This window comes from Cetorhinus maximus, chromosome 26, assembly GCF_964194155.1.
Source record: "Cetorhinus maximus chromosome 26, sCetMax3.hap1.1, whole genome shotgun sequence".
Classification (NCBI taxonomy): Eukaryota; Metazoa; Chordata; class Chondrichthyes; order Lamniformes; family Cetorhinidae; genus Cetorhinus; species Cetorhinus maximus.
The window spans coordinates 14,145,877-14,162,203 of record NC_135904.1 but is presented as its reverse complement, the minus strand read 5'-3'; the positions used below and the strand labels follow the sequence as shown (position 1 = coordinate 14,162,203).

Genomic DNA, 16,327 nt, shown 5'->3' with positions numbered 1-16,327 from the left:
TCCCCCCACCCCACCCCCACTAGGGCTATCTGTACCTTGCTCGTCCTGCTTTCTACCCTTAATGTCACCTATTAGCACATATCTTAGCTAATGTCACCACCGTCAACACCTCTTTGTCTATGACACCTTTGGCAATCTCTTCTTTGCCTCTACCTATCACTGGTCCTCTATCCAGCTCTACTTGTCCCACCCCCCCTTAAACCAGCTTATATTTCACCTCTCTTCTATTTTTCCTTAGTTCTGTTGAAGAGTCATATGGACTCGAAACGTTAACTATGTTCCTCTCCGCAGATGCTGTCAGACCTGCTGAGTTTTTCCAGGTATTTCTATTTTTGTTTTGTATTTCCAGCATCTGCAGTTTTTTGTTTTTATCGATAGAGATTGATTGTTGCAATTAATCAACAAGTCTATTGCTATTTTATCAGTGACCACCAGGGTTGTAGAAGGTGAACTAGATAGTAATTTTAAAATTAGGAATATAATTCAATTAATAGACACAATAAACTTAACGTACTCGCTCCTAAACAGTTTAAATATTAAAATAAAAACAGAATTACCTGGAAAAACTCAGCAGGTCTGGCAGCATCGGTGGAGAAGAAATCAGTTAACGTTTCGAGCCTTCACGGCCCTTCGGCAGAACTGAAGCCCCTATGCTTCAGTTCTGCCGAAGGGCCGTGAAGGCTCAAAACGTTAACTGATTTCTTCTCCACCGATGCTGCCAGACCTGCTGAGTTTTTCCAGGTAATTCTGTTTTTGTTTTGGATTTCCAGCATCCGCAGTAGCTTTTAGCTTTTTGTTTTTAAATATTAAAATACTCTACTAAAGCGATGCGCTGGCTTTGTGCACATGAAGTTATCAGCCTTAGTGGATGTGCTGACGACATTGGCACATGACCCACAACCCTCTGATTCAGAGGCAAGGGTGTTAACATTGAGCTAAGGCTAACAGTAAATGCAGTAGGAAGAGGGGAAAGAAAAGGAGCAAGAGATGTGTATTTTTTTATTAATAACTTGCAGGAATAATGAGCAATGAAGATGGACACAGTTTCCCATTTAAAACGGAAGTCCTGTTCTTTCATGTGAGGCAACAGCAGGTGGTTGGTGGAGGAGGCAGGTTACGTATGAATGAGGCTCTGCTACTGGACCTTGGCTGCGCTCCAGAAGACCTTTTTTTTTTTGAAAGGGGCAGGTTTAACTGTCTTCTTCTACAAAATTTTCTATTTTACAGAATCCAACCCTGGATCCTTTGACCTTTTGTCTCTGTGAAGATTTAACTAAGATAAACAAAACTGTTCTATATTGCAAAGTGTTACAAAGACGTTAAACAAAAACAACACAGCATAAAAATTCTATTAGACATTACAGTTTGGTGGACTTTCATATTCACAAATGCAACAGTAACAGGTAATTCAAAAAGTGTTATTTAATAAGCTAATAAATACAATTTAACCTTCCCATAGGAAATTCATTTTAAACATTAAAAAAAATGAGAGTTTACACACACATTATCTTTGATCTCAATCAACTTCTTCTCAACTAGCACTCAACAAATATATTTTAAACTGACAGCACATCTCTCTGACCCTTGAGCAGTGCAGCTTCAAGGTCTTTCCACTGGATTGCCTCATCCTTTCCCATTCAGAACAAGGATACAGAAGGCAGAACATGAGGCGGAATTTTACTGCCCCATCACGGCGGGGGAGGGGCCATAAAATGCGGCGAGCTGTTCAAGAGTTCACTGACTTCGGCGGGACTGGAAAATCCCCCTGGCGGAAGGGGCTGTAAAATTCCACCGATGATGTATCAATTCTCTCTCCAAGTACCACCAAAAACTGCAAAGCAACTTCTAAAAGGAACATATTGCACCACATTATATATGTATCAAGCATACTTGGAAGCTGCATCATATGAGTATATATAATTATAAAGGTAGATAGCTTCAAAAGATTTCCTTATTTAAATATACAAATACTGAAAAGTACTTTTTTATGTGAAAAACATGTCACTTTTACACAAAGTGTCTCTGCTACACATTTCTCCGCTATGAACATTTATACAATTCAGACTGAAAGTACTTCTAAAGGGAACACACCGGTAACAGACTTAATGAGATGCAATGGTAGCCAGAGCCATTATGTACACATTAGCAGCATATTCTGAAGAGCTGAGCCCTCTATTATTTATGCAATCCTTATTGTTAACCTGATCCAATAGCACTATATAATACAAAACTATTTAAAATACCATTTCAATTATATTTACATAGCTTTCCATTTAACCTATTTCCTGTACATTTCTGTCTTTTAGCCACCAAGAGGTTATCATAATTTAACAATGTTATATTTGGAGAGGCCAAGTATTGAACTTCCACTGCATGACATGCCATGTGGTAGTTACACATATCATTAATGTCAGGCTGCAGTGAGGGCAGCGTCAGTCAGAATTCCTAGAGGTAGGGTTCACCGAAGGTCCTGCGACACTCCATAACTCCAGAGCTGGGAGGCCGGTCACAATTGTAGGTCAGCTTCACCTCACTTGGAGTTAGCCGATCATACGCTCTCTTATATTCTCGGTCAAATGCGTCTGTTTGAGATATACGAGGTAATAACAGAAACATGACATGCACAAAAAAAAGTCAATGTGAGAAACGAGACAAAAATATTTAAAATTAACTGTTTCTTACAACTTATTTTGCAGTTTGAGATAAATATTTAACAATCCTGCTCACTCATTTAAAATTACATTCTCGCAATATTTTGTAGCTTTATTTGTTTTAAAAAAACATAATAGATTTAATGAGCCATATGCAGGTTAACTGTATAATTAAAATGCAAGGTTAAATCTTTTGTATCTGGCAGGATGAAGCAGGGTGCTGAACCCACTGACAAAGTCCCCCTCACAGGGTCAGACAAGGACCAAGTGACTGAGCACACACATCTAGTTCGGAATGAACATTTAGGAAAGAATCTTAAAACATTGTACGAAATGTTACCTATATCAATGTTGTCTTTCCCAAGTGCCACAAGTGAGAGAAACAGAATCTCTCTGTATAAACTCCTTCAAAGAAGAAATAAAACAAATTACATTTTTTAAAAATAGCTTGAAATAGAAATTATCCTATAGCATCTCTTCTAAAACTAAACTTTTAGTGTGAAGTATTTATCTTTTGAACTAATTGAGTCATCAACTTTTAACGTTAGTCAGTTCTGTTTAGCTAGTCCTCCTTAGGGTATATGGTAAAATATTCCCCCACATTCCCAAAGGCCACAGGAGGGCAAGGGATTAAGGCAAGCGTCCAATATACCTGCTCATTGCTCATGAGGATTAATGTTTGAAATAGAATTAACTGAATTGGGATGCTTGAAACATTAAACCAGCTGTAGGCTGTCATTTAATACACAAAAGTTGAACTGAGCAAAGTCAAGAGGTGATTGGTTAACATCTTGCTTACCTTTGCCGTTTAAAATGTGGTTGCATGCTCAGCACCTCTAGAATTTTACTTATTGGCTTACAGATGTCATTCATCTGAATACTCTTCACAATGCTATCCAGAAAATCCTTGTTAAATAAGCAGCCTTCATCTCGCAGTGTTTGAACAAGGGGGTGTTTCTTAGCTGCAAGTGGAAAAAAATTCATTAGTGTTAATTCCAAAACTAAATTCTCAATATTTTGCAATAGGAAATGATGTGTAATTTGTCGAAAAGATTTTATTTTTAAAAAAATCCACTCTGCTCCAACAGTGAAGCTCAGCATCCCTGACTGCAATGCTATTATGTATTCGCCACATAATCTAGTACAGAAAGACCACTAAAGAGCACCTCATTTGAAGTAGTACAATTCTGCTGAATTTTCTTTTCTTTTGGTGACCCACTGAAGACAGAAGCCTTCCTCACCTGTGTTGGAAACTATACTGCAAAAATGGAAAGGGCTATGACTCTTGCACCAGGTCCCTATAATACTCGTGGAGGTTTCTTTAGGATTTGAAGGAGTTGTGGTTGAGTGCGCCTTTTTATCAATTGTATCTAACTTGGTTTTATTGGCATTTTGTGTACTGGATAATGGTGAATAGTGCGTATTTTTCCTGAAATTAATTTTTGGAATTTCATTTAAAACAAAGCCCACAGGGGAAACAATGTCGTCCCAAAGAAATGACGAGGATAATTTTGTGCAGGTTAGGTTTCCTTACAAGACACAGGAAGGAACAATCAGCAATGAGGTTTTTGAGGAATTCAGTAAAAGGAAGTTCTGTATGTGTGTGTGTTAATGTGTTTCTCTCTCCTTTTTTTAATTCATTTACAGGATGTGGGCTTTGCTGGCCATCCCTAGTTGCCCTTGAGAAGGTGATGGTGAGCTACCTTCTTGAAGTGCTGCAGTCCATGTGGTGTAGGTACACCCACAATGCTGTTAGGAAGGGAGTTCCAGGATTTTGGCCCAGTGACAGTGAAGGAATTGTGATATATTTCCAAGTCAGGGTGGTGAGTGGCTTGGAGGGGACTTGCAGGTTCCCATCTATCTGCTGCCCTTTTCCTCCTAGATGGTAGTGGTCGTGGGTTTGAAAGGCGTTGTCTAAGGAGCCTTGGTGAATTCCTGCAGTGCATCTTGTAGGTGGTACACACTGCTGTCACTGTGCGTCGGTGGTGGACGGAGTGAATATTTGTGGATGTGGTGCCAATCAAGTGGGCTGCTTTGTCCTGGACAATGTCAAGCTCCTTGAGTGTTGTGGGAGTTGCACTCATCCAGGCAAGTGGGAATATTCCATCACACTCCTGACTTGTGCCTTGTAGATGGTGGACAAGCTTTGGGGAGTCAGGAGGTGAGTTACTCGCTGCACTATTCCTAGCCTCTGACCTGCTCTTGTAACCACAGTATTTATATGGCTAGTCCAGTTCAGTTTCTGGTCAATGGTAACCCCCAGGACGTTGATAATGGGGGAAGTGATGGTAATGCCAATGAACATCAAGGATCGATGGTTGGATTCTCTCTTGTTGGAGATGGTCATTGCCTGATGCTTGTGTGGCGCGAATGTTACTTGCCACTTGTCAGCCCAAGCCTGGATATTGTCCAGGTCATGCTGCATTTGGACATGGGCTGCTTCAGTATATGAGGAGTCGTGAATGGTGCTGAGCATTGTGCAATCATCAGTGCAATCATCAGCGAACATCCCCACTTCTGACCTTATGATGAAGCAGCTGGAGATGGTTGGGCTGAGGGCTCCTCCCTCACTGTATACAACAAGCTGGACTTGTGTTAGTAAAGTTGAGCCTGGTCTAATTATAATTGATGAATGTGAGAAAAAATTTAAAAATAAATCACTGATGCCCTGTTTGTGCTGAATTAGCTGATGCCCATCAGGGTAGCAATGAAAGGTATTGTTAGCCTCAGTGAGGGAAGGTTAAAAAAAAAAATCAGCTGGGGTTTCCATTGCAATTGCTATCAGTGATCGCTGAATAGGAACAGGATCAGACTCAGCTGTCGATAGCCTGCCAACTCACACGCATGGAGCACAGTAACTTGGATGCGCTAGTGGAGTTATAAACCAACAGGATGTTAATGTTTTCAGGAGAGGAAGAGAGAGAGAGAAATGCAGTATAAAGGCAGCAAAGGAGCAGATGCATAGCTATCACTGCTTATGAGGCAAGGGCACATCCAACAATGCAGCATTTACACTAATTTTAAATTTTACTCACATTCAAAATTATTACGAGCCATCAAAATTCTGTTTGGAGTTCTTACACAGAATGAACCGTGTAGTAATTTGTTTCACCAGTGCTTCCCAACTTTTTCCCAGTGCGACCCCATTATAATGCCTCAGACTTTGAGTGACCCCCAGAGTGAAAGTTTGGGGGGTGTACAGGAGCTGTTGAATGGGCAGTGAGGTGGGGGAAGCTTCGGTGGTTGAGCGGGTAGGGGTGGAAGCTTTAGTTCTTGTCTGGGGGTTGGGGAAACAGGAGTTGAGTGTGGGGGAAGTTGATGAAAATTGAGGCAGGGTTTTACAAAGAAGCAGCATTTGGGCCTCACAAAGGAGTCCATTAGGCTACATCCACCAACAAAAAAAGCACAAGCATTTAAAGGGTCTCACCGCTGTCAGAAATCAGTCCGAGCTCCATAGCAATCATTGCTGCCTCGCAATTGTCGCGACCCAGAGTTTGGGAAGTGCTGTGTCACACAGTACATAGGCTATCACAGACACTGATTGATGGGAAACTTTTAACAATCCCCGGCAAACTATCAAAAGTTGGGTATTTTCATAACTTTATATACAAAATTAGATTTAGATTTGTCTGTGTATTTTGGAAAATTCACACTGTACATTCGTAAAATCTGCAGTTTAAAAGTTGTCTATGGCAAAGAAATTAGAAGCACAGAAATTTATACACAGGACATTAATTTCATTATTAAATAAGAAAATATACTGCAGTTAAACTATAAAAACAACAAATAATTAATGGCAGGTATTTTCTCTAAAAATAATGAAACTTCGATTTAAAAGATAATTAGTAAATTGAACTACAGCTGACAAACAATGAAGAACAAATTTGACACTCACTCTCAAATAAAAGAGTGTAATTAAGACCTGTGAAGACAGAGAAAGTTCTGTTAGTCGCATTAAGAATGCAGACTTTGGTAAAACAACTACACTCAAGCGGCTGCTTATTCAAACTTTAAGTCTGTCTCTTTTAAACACAATTTCTTTAGATACACTGGCACAAGGCTAGCCAATTGATAGGCTGTGAAGGTGACACACTCTCAGATCTGCATGGCTCAGATGAAGAATTCATGGTGTATGTAAACTTGAACAGGTTTTTAGATGTGGAAGAAACCCCTAGCTATTTTCCCAGAGTAACTGAACCATATTGACAGGAACTCAGAGCCTGCTGCCGGGTTGATGACTCAGGTTCCTCAACAATGTAAAAGACCCTTCTCCAATGCCTTAAGCCCTCACTTTGTCAGTCTGCATGGAAGGAGACAAGCAGTGGCTAAATTAAAGTTATAAGAGGTGAATCAGGCATTTGACATTCTCATCATTGTGAAGTTGCCAGGAACAAAGTGAAATTTGAGGCACTGAAATGAAAGCAAATGGCAACATTGACTTAAAACATGCTTGAAAACAAAATGTTCAAAATGTAAAAGATGAACCAAGTGCCAGAAGAGTTTACTGCAGCACATTGGGCATGCCTGAGGAGGCAAAAACATTGCACACATCTTTCACCATCCAAAGATCTTCAGTGTGTGGGAGCTTAAGAGTTTGATACAAGCACATTTTTGTATTTAGAGTATGTTTTAATGCTGTTTGATGGCTGCCACTAATGTAGAGATGCAACTAGAGCTTCATTTACATACTACCCCATGCAAAACATCTGTAAACAGAAAGATACTGAAAAGCCTGTAAAACATTGGGAATAAAACTCAAGTCATGGCAAATAAGTTAACAGATGCCATAATGTACATTATGCAATTTCCAACAACAAATTGCATTTATATAGCAGCTTTAGCACATGAAAATGTTTCAAGGCACTTCACAGAATAGCGATAGCCAGTAAAAAATTGACACTGAGCAAAGGAGGAAAGATGACAAGTGATGACTAAAAGCTTGGTTGGAGATAGGTTTTTACAGGTTGTGAAGGTAAGTATGGGGTAGGCTTGGGGCGGGAACTTCAGAGCTTCGAACCCAGAGAGCTGAAGGCACAGCTGCCAATATAGGGGGTGAAGGGGCAAGAGGTCAACGTTTTCAGCATGCAGAGATCTCAGAGGGTGGTAGGGCTGGAGGTTACAGAGACAGGGAGGAGTGATGCCATGGAGGGATTTGAGCACAAGTGGGAGACGTTAAAGAAGTGGTAATGTTACTGGCCTAGCAATCCAGAGGCCCAGTTAATGCTCTGGGGACACAGATTCAAATCCCACCATGGCAGCTGGTAGAACTTTAATTCAATGAATAAAATTTGGAATTGAAAGCCAGTAATGGTGACCATGAAACTATCATTGATTGTCATAAAAACCCATCTGGTTCAGTAATGCCTTTTAGGGAGGATAATCTGCCATCTTCACATGGACTGGCCCACATGCGACTCCAGATCTGTTGACGACTCTTAACTGTCCTCTGAAATGGCCTAGCAAGCCACTCGGTTCAAAGTTAATTTGGGATGGGCAATAAATGCTGGCCTTGCCAGTGATGGCCACCTCCCATGAAAGAATAAATAAAAAAAAGGATGAGAAATTAAATTTCTTTCAAGGTGTTGCTAACCATGAGGCAGCAAACACATGGGTAATTGGTAAACATGGCTTGGTTCAGGTTAGGGTATGGACAGCAAAGTTTTGGATGAGCTGAAGTTTACAGAGGGAGGAGACTGGCAGGCTGGCCATGAGAACGTAGGAATACCTCAGGCCAGAGGTGATAAAAGCACAGAAATATAAGTACTGTATACAAGTAATTGCAGCTGCACATTGATAATTTAAAAAAAAAAATCCCATCAACATCCAGCCGTTTCTATTGAAAAAGTGCAGCTTAAAACTGGTTGGGAGAGGTGATCACACCCAACAGCGTGAGAAAGTGAATTAATATCAGTACACACTAACACAGGGTACATCAGAAATCATATAATTTCAACAATATTTCGGTTATATAATTCAAATGAACAGTGAGCCCATTAATATCATATGGTTCTTTTTTCTTGATACAATCTCAAGGCATTAATTATCTGTAAAACATAAACTTGCACTCACTCTTAGCATTCCAAAGGATGTAGAAAGGCTGACTGGGATCTTGATGCAATTTCAGATTGTCCCACAGCATCTGAATTAGAACATGTTTACTGTCCTCTGACATCCAGCTACGAGGAATCTGCAAAATACAACACTTTTAATGCATGCAAGAGATCCAATAGCAGTCCTGCTCAGAGAAAGCATATATTAAAGCTATTACTAATTAGTTATGCTACATAAAACAGCAATCTATGGAGATTATGAGCTGAGGCATGACTAGACAAAAAGGGATCAAAAAAGCTGTAAGCGGAACAGTTCTATAACCACAGCCTTCTGAACTCGACATTAACGTAATAAACTGGAATCAGATGGTGACATCTCCCAGCTGGTAAGGATGTCAACTTTAGGTTTTCGCACTAGTTAGCAGCTGGTTGTTGGTCTGAACTATTAGTTTATAAAGTCTTATGCTTTAATATACTTTTATTGGAAATATAACTTTTTTTTGTACCATGGCCCACTAACCCATTTGTCCAATTATAGACTTTGTCCTTCCAAACTTGCGTTATATCTGAGGAAAACCATTGAGTTGTGTACCAGCAGGCTGAAGAACTATTGGTTATAGGTCTGCTGGTGGTGGCATTGGGAATAATTTGAATTGAGTACCACACAGTATTAAAGTATTTTGGTGCACATATAATTTTCCCTTTAGCAATTGGTGGCACGCCCTTAAATGAGGCTAGTGACAACAATGAAGAAGCTTTGCTTGCTACTGACTTACCGTCACGCCCTTGTTGCAGTGTTCTGAAGTTAGTACGAGTCCTGGCAAGTTGGTGGGTAGATCAATACGCCGGAAGTACCATACCAAATTCCAGAATACAATTGGATGGTGATCCACAAACGTTGCCATGGATATCACTTGATCACCTTCATTCTCAAGCAAACTTTCCAGCTCTTTCCACAACACCAAGGGGCTCAAATAAGGAACTGTTATAGGATCAGGATTTGGTAATTGCCATTCAAAGCCCAATGGATCCTACAAAAATAAATGGGGGTGAATTTTTTTCTACAATGAATGTGACTTTGAGACTTGGTCTTAAAATTAAAGCAAAGAATATATTCCAAAAATAAGTTATTTGAATATTAAAATAAAAGCAAATGCAATCTGTACTTCCATACGAACTAACCAATTAAGAGCTGCAGTAGGCCATTTGGCCTCTGCCATTTGATAAGATCATGGCTAATCTTATTGTGGCCTCTACTTTCCTGTCTATCCCTTATACCCTTTGACTCCCTGGTCAGTCAAGAATCTATCTCACTCAGCCTTAAAAATGTTCATCGACTGAGCCTCCACTGCTCTCGTATTCCTCATATTTCAGTAGAATAATTGACACACTTGGCCTTCTGCACCTCCTGCTTCAATCTATAAATGCATGAATGATGAAGCAGTGAACATGAATGACCCCTCAACCCTCACCTGCCTGTTCAACCTGCCCTATTGGACTGAGGGGTTCTGACTTGCTAATTATGCATTACAGGACCATGTACCCATTATTACTCAAATGCAGACATCTAAAGCTTCCTAAAAATCTATTATTTAAAGGGGAAGGAAGCCCTTTGGGAGTATGAAGTATTCCACACCAACATATCAGGGGAATATTGACTGGTCGTCTAAAGGTCAATTTTCTGACCAGCATGGAGCTTCTCAAGTTAGCAACAAACACATGCAGTGCTTTGAACAAAAAGTACATTATATTGATATTCCTTCTCCTTCATTGCACCCAACCAATCAATTGGACTTGCACCTTTTCCTCACTCATTCATTTAGTCACATACCGTTGAATCATTCAGGTTTGTTGGGAGGCTGCCTGTTGGAACAGTGTGGATGTGTCGCCGAGTGCTAGCTTCCTCAGATATAGAGCCACATCCACTGATGCTTCGTGCAATTGTCTGCCCCAACAACAGGGACTCACTAATCCCATGCCATCTCTCTGAAGGTATCTGAATGCATCTTGCTGACAAAGGTTGGGCACTTCTGGCAATAAGAAATAACTTTTAGAGAAAGGATAAATTGGCATATAAAATTCTCATAAAAAATGAACTATAATTCCACTGACATTTGTAGAGAAATGTTTACACATTCATCAAGATTCAACTATGGTTCATTTTTCCAAAAACATGAATTAGCAAACCTTCATTCCACAGGTGTTTTACATCATTATTTACATTGAATTGCCAAATAAAATTCAAAAAAGTCACAACAAAATATTTATTTGACAGAAGTGCTCAGTCTTCTAAAATCTTGTTGTTCCGAGCTAACACTTGGACAAGAAATGACTGTATTTTAATGCAAGTGGGCTAAACACAAACAGATTAACAGCCTTCAATGTGGGGAGGACCAATTCCATAAAATAAATGCCCCATACCCTCAGTTTAACGATTACTCACACCAGTGTGCTTCTCTCTCACTTGAAACAGGATGGGACTCATCTTAATATTATATGTGTAATCTTACATTACAATAGTGACATTTCAAAAGTACCTAATTAGCTGTAAAAGGCTTTGGGATGTCCTGAAGTCAGGAAAGGTATTGTATATAAATATATAATTTTTTTCCTTCCACATGCTTGCAGTCCTCAGCTCTTTCTTCCCCATCAACTAAACTAGACCACAGCTCTCCAAGCTGAATCCAAACTAAGGTGTTCTACTCTCACTGTAAATCTCATGGTATTGTATGCATCCTGAAGGTTAGTACACAGACAAATAACATTGTTTACCATTCTCTCTCCTCAAGCTACTATTCTCCTTTCCTTCAAACCTGCCTTCATTGATCCTCCCCCCAAAGAATCAATCCTTGATCTCTCCATACTTGCAATCTATCGCCCCATTTCCAACCTCTCTCTCCTCTTCAAAGTCCTTGAATGTGTTGTCTCCACATGTGAATCCCACCCATTAGGTTTCTGCTCCGACACATTACAGAAGAACTTATCAGTATCACAAGCATCATCCTATGTGACGGTGAAAAACGTAAACCATCCGTTCTTGTCCTTCTTGACCTGTCTGCTACCTCTGATGAAGATGATCACATCAACCTCCTCCAATCCCTCCTGAATGTCCTCCACATGGGTGAGACTACATTCACCTTACTGCATTCTTATCTATTTCATCACAGCCAAAGAATCACCTGAATTGGCTTTTCTTCCTGCTCCCATATCGTTACCTCTGCTGTCGCCCAAGGATCTATCCTTGGACTCCTCCTATTTCTTATCTACACGCTGCCCGTCGGCAACATCAACCAAAAACATGTCAGTTTTCAAGTGTACGCTGACGACACCCAGCTCTACCTCACCACCAGCTCCTTCCTAAGCTGTCAGACTGCCTGTCTGACATCCAGTAGAAGATAAGACCATAAGACATAGGAGCAGAAGGTGGTCATTCGGCCCATGGAGTCTGCTCCGCCATTCAATGAGATCATGGCTCATCTGAGAATCCTCAATTCCACCTTCCTGCCTTTTCCCCATAACCCTTGATTCCCTTACTGATTAAAAATCTGTCCAACTCAGCCTTGAATGGCTGTCATTGACCCTCTCTCCAAAGAATCAATCCTTGATCCCTCCATCCTTGCAATCTACTGCCCCATTCCCAACCTCTCCCTCCTCTTCAAAGTTCTTTGTGTTGTCACCTCCCAGAACTTCACATCTGAATCCCACCCATTAGGTTTCTGCTCCAACACATTACAGAAGAACTTATCAGTATCACAAGCATCATCCTATGTGACGGTGAAAAACGTAAACCACCTGTTCTTGTCCTTCTTGACCTGTCTGCTACCTCTGACAAAGGTGATCACATCAACCTCCTCCAATCCCTCCTGAACGTCCTCCACATGGGTGAGACTACATTCACCTTATCCCATTCTTATCTATCTCATCCAGAGAATCACCTGAATTGGCTTTTCTTTGTACTCCCATATCCTCCATGAGGTGCTGTGAGCCATCAGCAGCAGCAGAATTGTACTCGAACATAATCTGTAATCTCATGGCCCAGCATATCCCTCACTCTACCACTACCATCAAGCCAGGGGATCAACCCTGGTTCAATGAAGAGTGCAGGAGGGCATGCCAGGAGCAGCAACAGGCATACCTAAAAATGAGGTGTCAACTTGGTGAAGCTATAACACAGGACTACTTGTGTAGCAAACAGCATAAGCAGCAAGTGACAGGGCTAAGCGATCCCACAACCAACTGATCAGGTTTACGCTCTGCAGTCCTGCCACATCCAGTTGTGAATGGTGGTGGACAATTAAACAACTCACTGGACGAGGAGGCTCCACAAATATCCTCATCCTCAATGATGGAGGAGCCCAGCACATCAGTGCAAAATATAAGGCTGATGCATTTGCTACAATCTTCAGCCAGAAGGGCCGAGTGGATGATTCGTCTCGGTCTCCTCCGGAGGTGTCCAGCATCACAGATGCCAGTCTTCAACCAATCAACATGATATCAAGAAATGGCTGAAGGCACTGGATACTGCAAAGGCTATGGGCCCTGACAATATCCGGCAATACTACTGAAGGCTTGTACTCCAGAACTTGCCGCGCCCCTAGCCAAGCTGTTCCAGTACAGCTACAACACTGGCATCTACTTGGCAATTTGGAAAATTGGCCAGGTATGTCCTGTCCACAAAAAGCAGGACAAATCCAATCAGGCCAATTACCGCCCCATCAGTCTACTCTAGATCATCAGTAAAGTAATGGAAGGGGTCATCAACAGTGCTATCAAGCGGCACTTGCTTAGCAATAACCTGTTCAGTGACACCCAGTTTGGGTTCCACCAGGGCCACTCGGCTCCTGACCTCATTACAGCCTTGGTTCAAACATGGACAAAAGAGCTGAACTCCCAAGGTGAGGTGAGAGTGACTGCACTTGACATCAAGGCAGCATTTGACCGAGTGTGGCATCAAGGAGCCCTAGCAAAACTGGAGTCAATGGGAATCAGGAGGAAAGCTCTCCGCTGGCTGGAGTCATACCTAGCACAAAGGAAGATGGTTGTGGTTGTTGGAGGTCAGTCATCTCAGCTCCAGGACATCACTGCAGGAGTTCCTCAGGGTAGTGCCGTCAGCCCAACCATCTTCAGCTGCTTCATCAATGACCTTCCATCATAAGGTCAGAGGTGGGGATGTTCGTCGATGATCGCACAATGTTCAGCACCATTCGCGACTCCTCAGATACTGAAGCAGTCTATGTTCAAATACAGCAAGACCTGGACAATATACAGGCTTGGGCTGACAAATGGTAAGTAACATTTGCACCACACAAGTGTCAGGCAATGACCATCTCCAACAAGAGAGAATCCAACCATTGGCCCTTGATGTTCAATGGTATTACTATCACTGAATCTCCCACTATCAACATCCTGGGGTTTCCATTGACCAGAAACTGAACTGGACTAGCCAGTAGCTACAAGAGCTGGTCAAAGGCTAGGACTAGTGCGATGAGTAACCCACCTCCTGACTTCCCAAAGCCTGTCCACCATCTACAAGGAGCAAGTCAGGAGGGTGATGGAATACTCCCCATTTACCTGGATGAGCGCAGCTCCCATAACAATCAAGAAGCTTGGCTGTCCAGGACAAAGCAGCCCGCTTGATTGGCATCACATCCACAAATATTCACTCCTTCCACCACCGACGCACAGTAGCTGCAGCGTGTACCATCTACAAGATGCACTGCAGGAATTAACCAAGGCTCCTTCGACAACAACTTCCAAACCCACGACCTCTACCATCTAGAAGGACAAGGACAGCAGACAGATGGGAACACCACCACCTAGAAGTTCCCCTCCAAGTCACTCACCAACCTGACTTGGAAATATATTGCCGTTCCTTCACTGCTGCTGGGTCAAAATCTTGGAGCTCCCTTCCTAACAGCACTGTGGGCGTACCCTCACCACATGGACTGCAGCGGTTCTAGAAGGCAGCTCACCACCACCTTCTCAAGGGCAACTAGGGATGAGCAATAAATGCTGGCCCAGCCAGCGAAGCCCACAGCCCATGAATGAATTAAAAAAAACTTAACGACCCAGCCTCTACAGCCCTCTGCAATAAAGAATTCCACAGATTCACTACCCTCAGAAGAAATTTCTCCTCATCTCTGTCTTAAATGGGTGACCACTTACTCTGAGATTATGTCCTCTGGTCCTAGACTCTCCCACAAGGGGAAACAACCTCTCAGCATCTACCCTGTCACGCCCCCTTAGAATCTTATATATTTCAATAAGGTTGCCTCTCATTCTTCTAAACTCCAATGAGTACAGGCCCAACCTACTCAAACTCTCCTCATAAGAAATTCCCCCATACCTGGGATCAACCTAGTGAACCTTCTCTGGACTGCCTCCAATGCCAATATATCTTTCCTTAGATAAGGGGACCAAAACTGTTCACAGTATTCGAGGTGTGGTCTAACTAGTGCCTTGTATAGTTTTAGCAATACTTCCCTATTTTTATGCTCCATTCCCTTTGAAATAAAGGCCAACATTCCATTTGTTTTCCCTATTACCTGCTGAACTTATATGCTAACTTTTTGTGATTTATGTACGAGGACCCCCAAATCCTCCTGTGCTGCAGCTTTCTGCAGTCTTTCTCCTTTTAAATAATATTCAGCTCCTCTATTCTTCCTGCCAAAGTGCATAAACTCACATTTTCCCACATTATATTCCATCTGCCAAGTTTTTGCCCACTCACTTAACCTGTCCATATCCCTTTGTAGACTCTGTGTCATCCTCACCACTTGCGTTCTCACCTATTTTTGTGTCATCAGCAAAATTTGGTGACAGTACATTCGCTTCCCTCATTATTGCAAATAATTGTGGCCCCAGCATTCATCCCTGTGGCACTCCACTAGTTACAGGTTGCCATCCTGAAAATGCTCTCCTTATCCCAACTCTGTCTTCTATTATTTAGCCAATCCTCTATCCATGCTAATGTATTACCTCCAACACCATGGGCTATTACCTTATTAAGTAGCCTTATGTGCAGTACCTTATCGAACACCTTTTGGAAATCCAAATATATTACATCTACTGGTTCCCCTTTATCTATCCTGCTTGTTACCTCCTCAAAGAATTCCAATAAATTTGTTAGGCACGATTTCCCCTTCATGAAGCCATGTCAGCATTATATTATATTATATTATATTATATTATATTATATTATATTATATTATATCATGCATTTCTAAATGCACTGCTATTACATCCTTTATAATACTCTAACATTTTCTCAATGACAGATGTTAAGCTAACTGGCCTATAGTTACCTGTTTTTTGTCTCCCTCCCTTTTTGAATAAGGCTATTACATTGCTCCTCCTTTTTATATATTTAAAGAAGCTCTTACTGTCCGTTTTTATATTACTTGCCAGTTTATCCTGAAAGCTTAGTTTCTCCCTCATTACTTTTTTTGGTTACCTTTTGTTGGTTTTTAAAACTTTTGTAATCCTCTGGCTAACCACTAATCTTTCCCACATTGTATGTTTTTTCTTTCAATTTAATACTATCCTTAACTTCCTTGGTTAACCATGGTTGGTTTATCCCCTTCCTAGAATTCTTCCTCTTCACTAGGATATATCTTTGTTTTGAGT

The 16,327-nt window shown here is 41.4% G+C and overlaps 1 protein-coding gene across 5 annotated transcripts in view; it reads right to left on the bottom strand.

The window, feature by feature from the left end:
- Positions 1-1,404: 1,404 nt before the first annotated feature.
- dennd4a (DENN/MADD domain containing 4A) overlaps positions 1,405-16,327 on the bottom strand; it is a 155,838-nt gene continuing 140,915 nt past the window's right edge. For 4 of the 5 annotated variants that reach the window (XM_078530153.1, XM_078530157.1, XM_078530155.1 and 1 more), the window contains 7 exons: positions 10,533-10,731; positions 9,478-9,732; positions 8,721-8,838; positions 6,547-6,573; positions 3,451-3,613; positions 2,992-3,056; positions 1,405-2,582 (listed from right to left, as the gene is read on the bottom strand). In XM_078530153.1, the coding sequence (XP_078386279.1) occupies positions 2,446-2,582; positions 2,992-3,056; positions 3,451-3,613; positions 6,547-6,573; positions 8,721-8,838; positions 9,478-9,732; positions 10,533-10,731 (964 nt within the window). In that variant the 3' untranslated portion in view covers positions 1,405-2,445. The remainder of the gene's footprint in view (positions 2,583-2,991; positions 3,057-3,450; positions 3,614-6,546; positions 6,574-8,720; positions 8,839-9,477; positions 9,733-10,532; positions 10,732-16,327) is intronic. The other variant, XM_078530156.1, reaches the window with a different exon arrangement.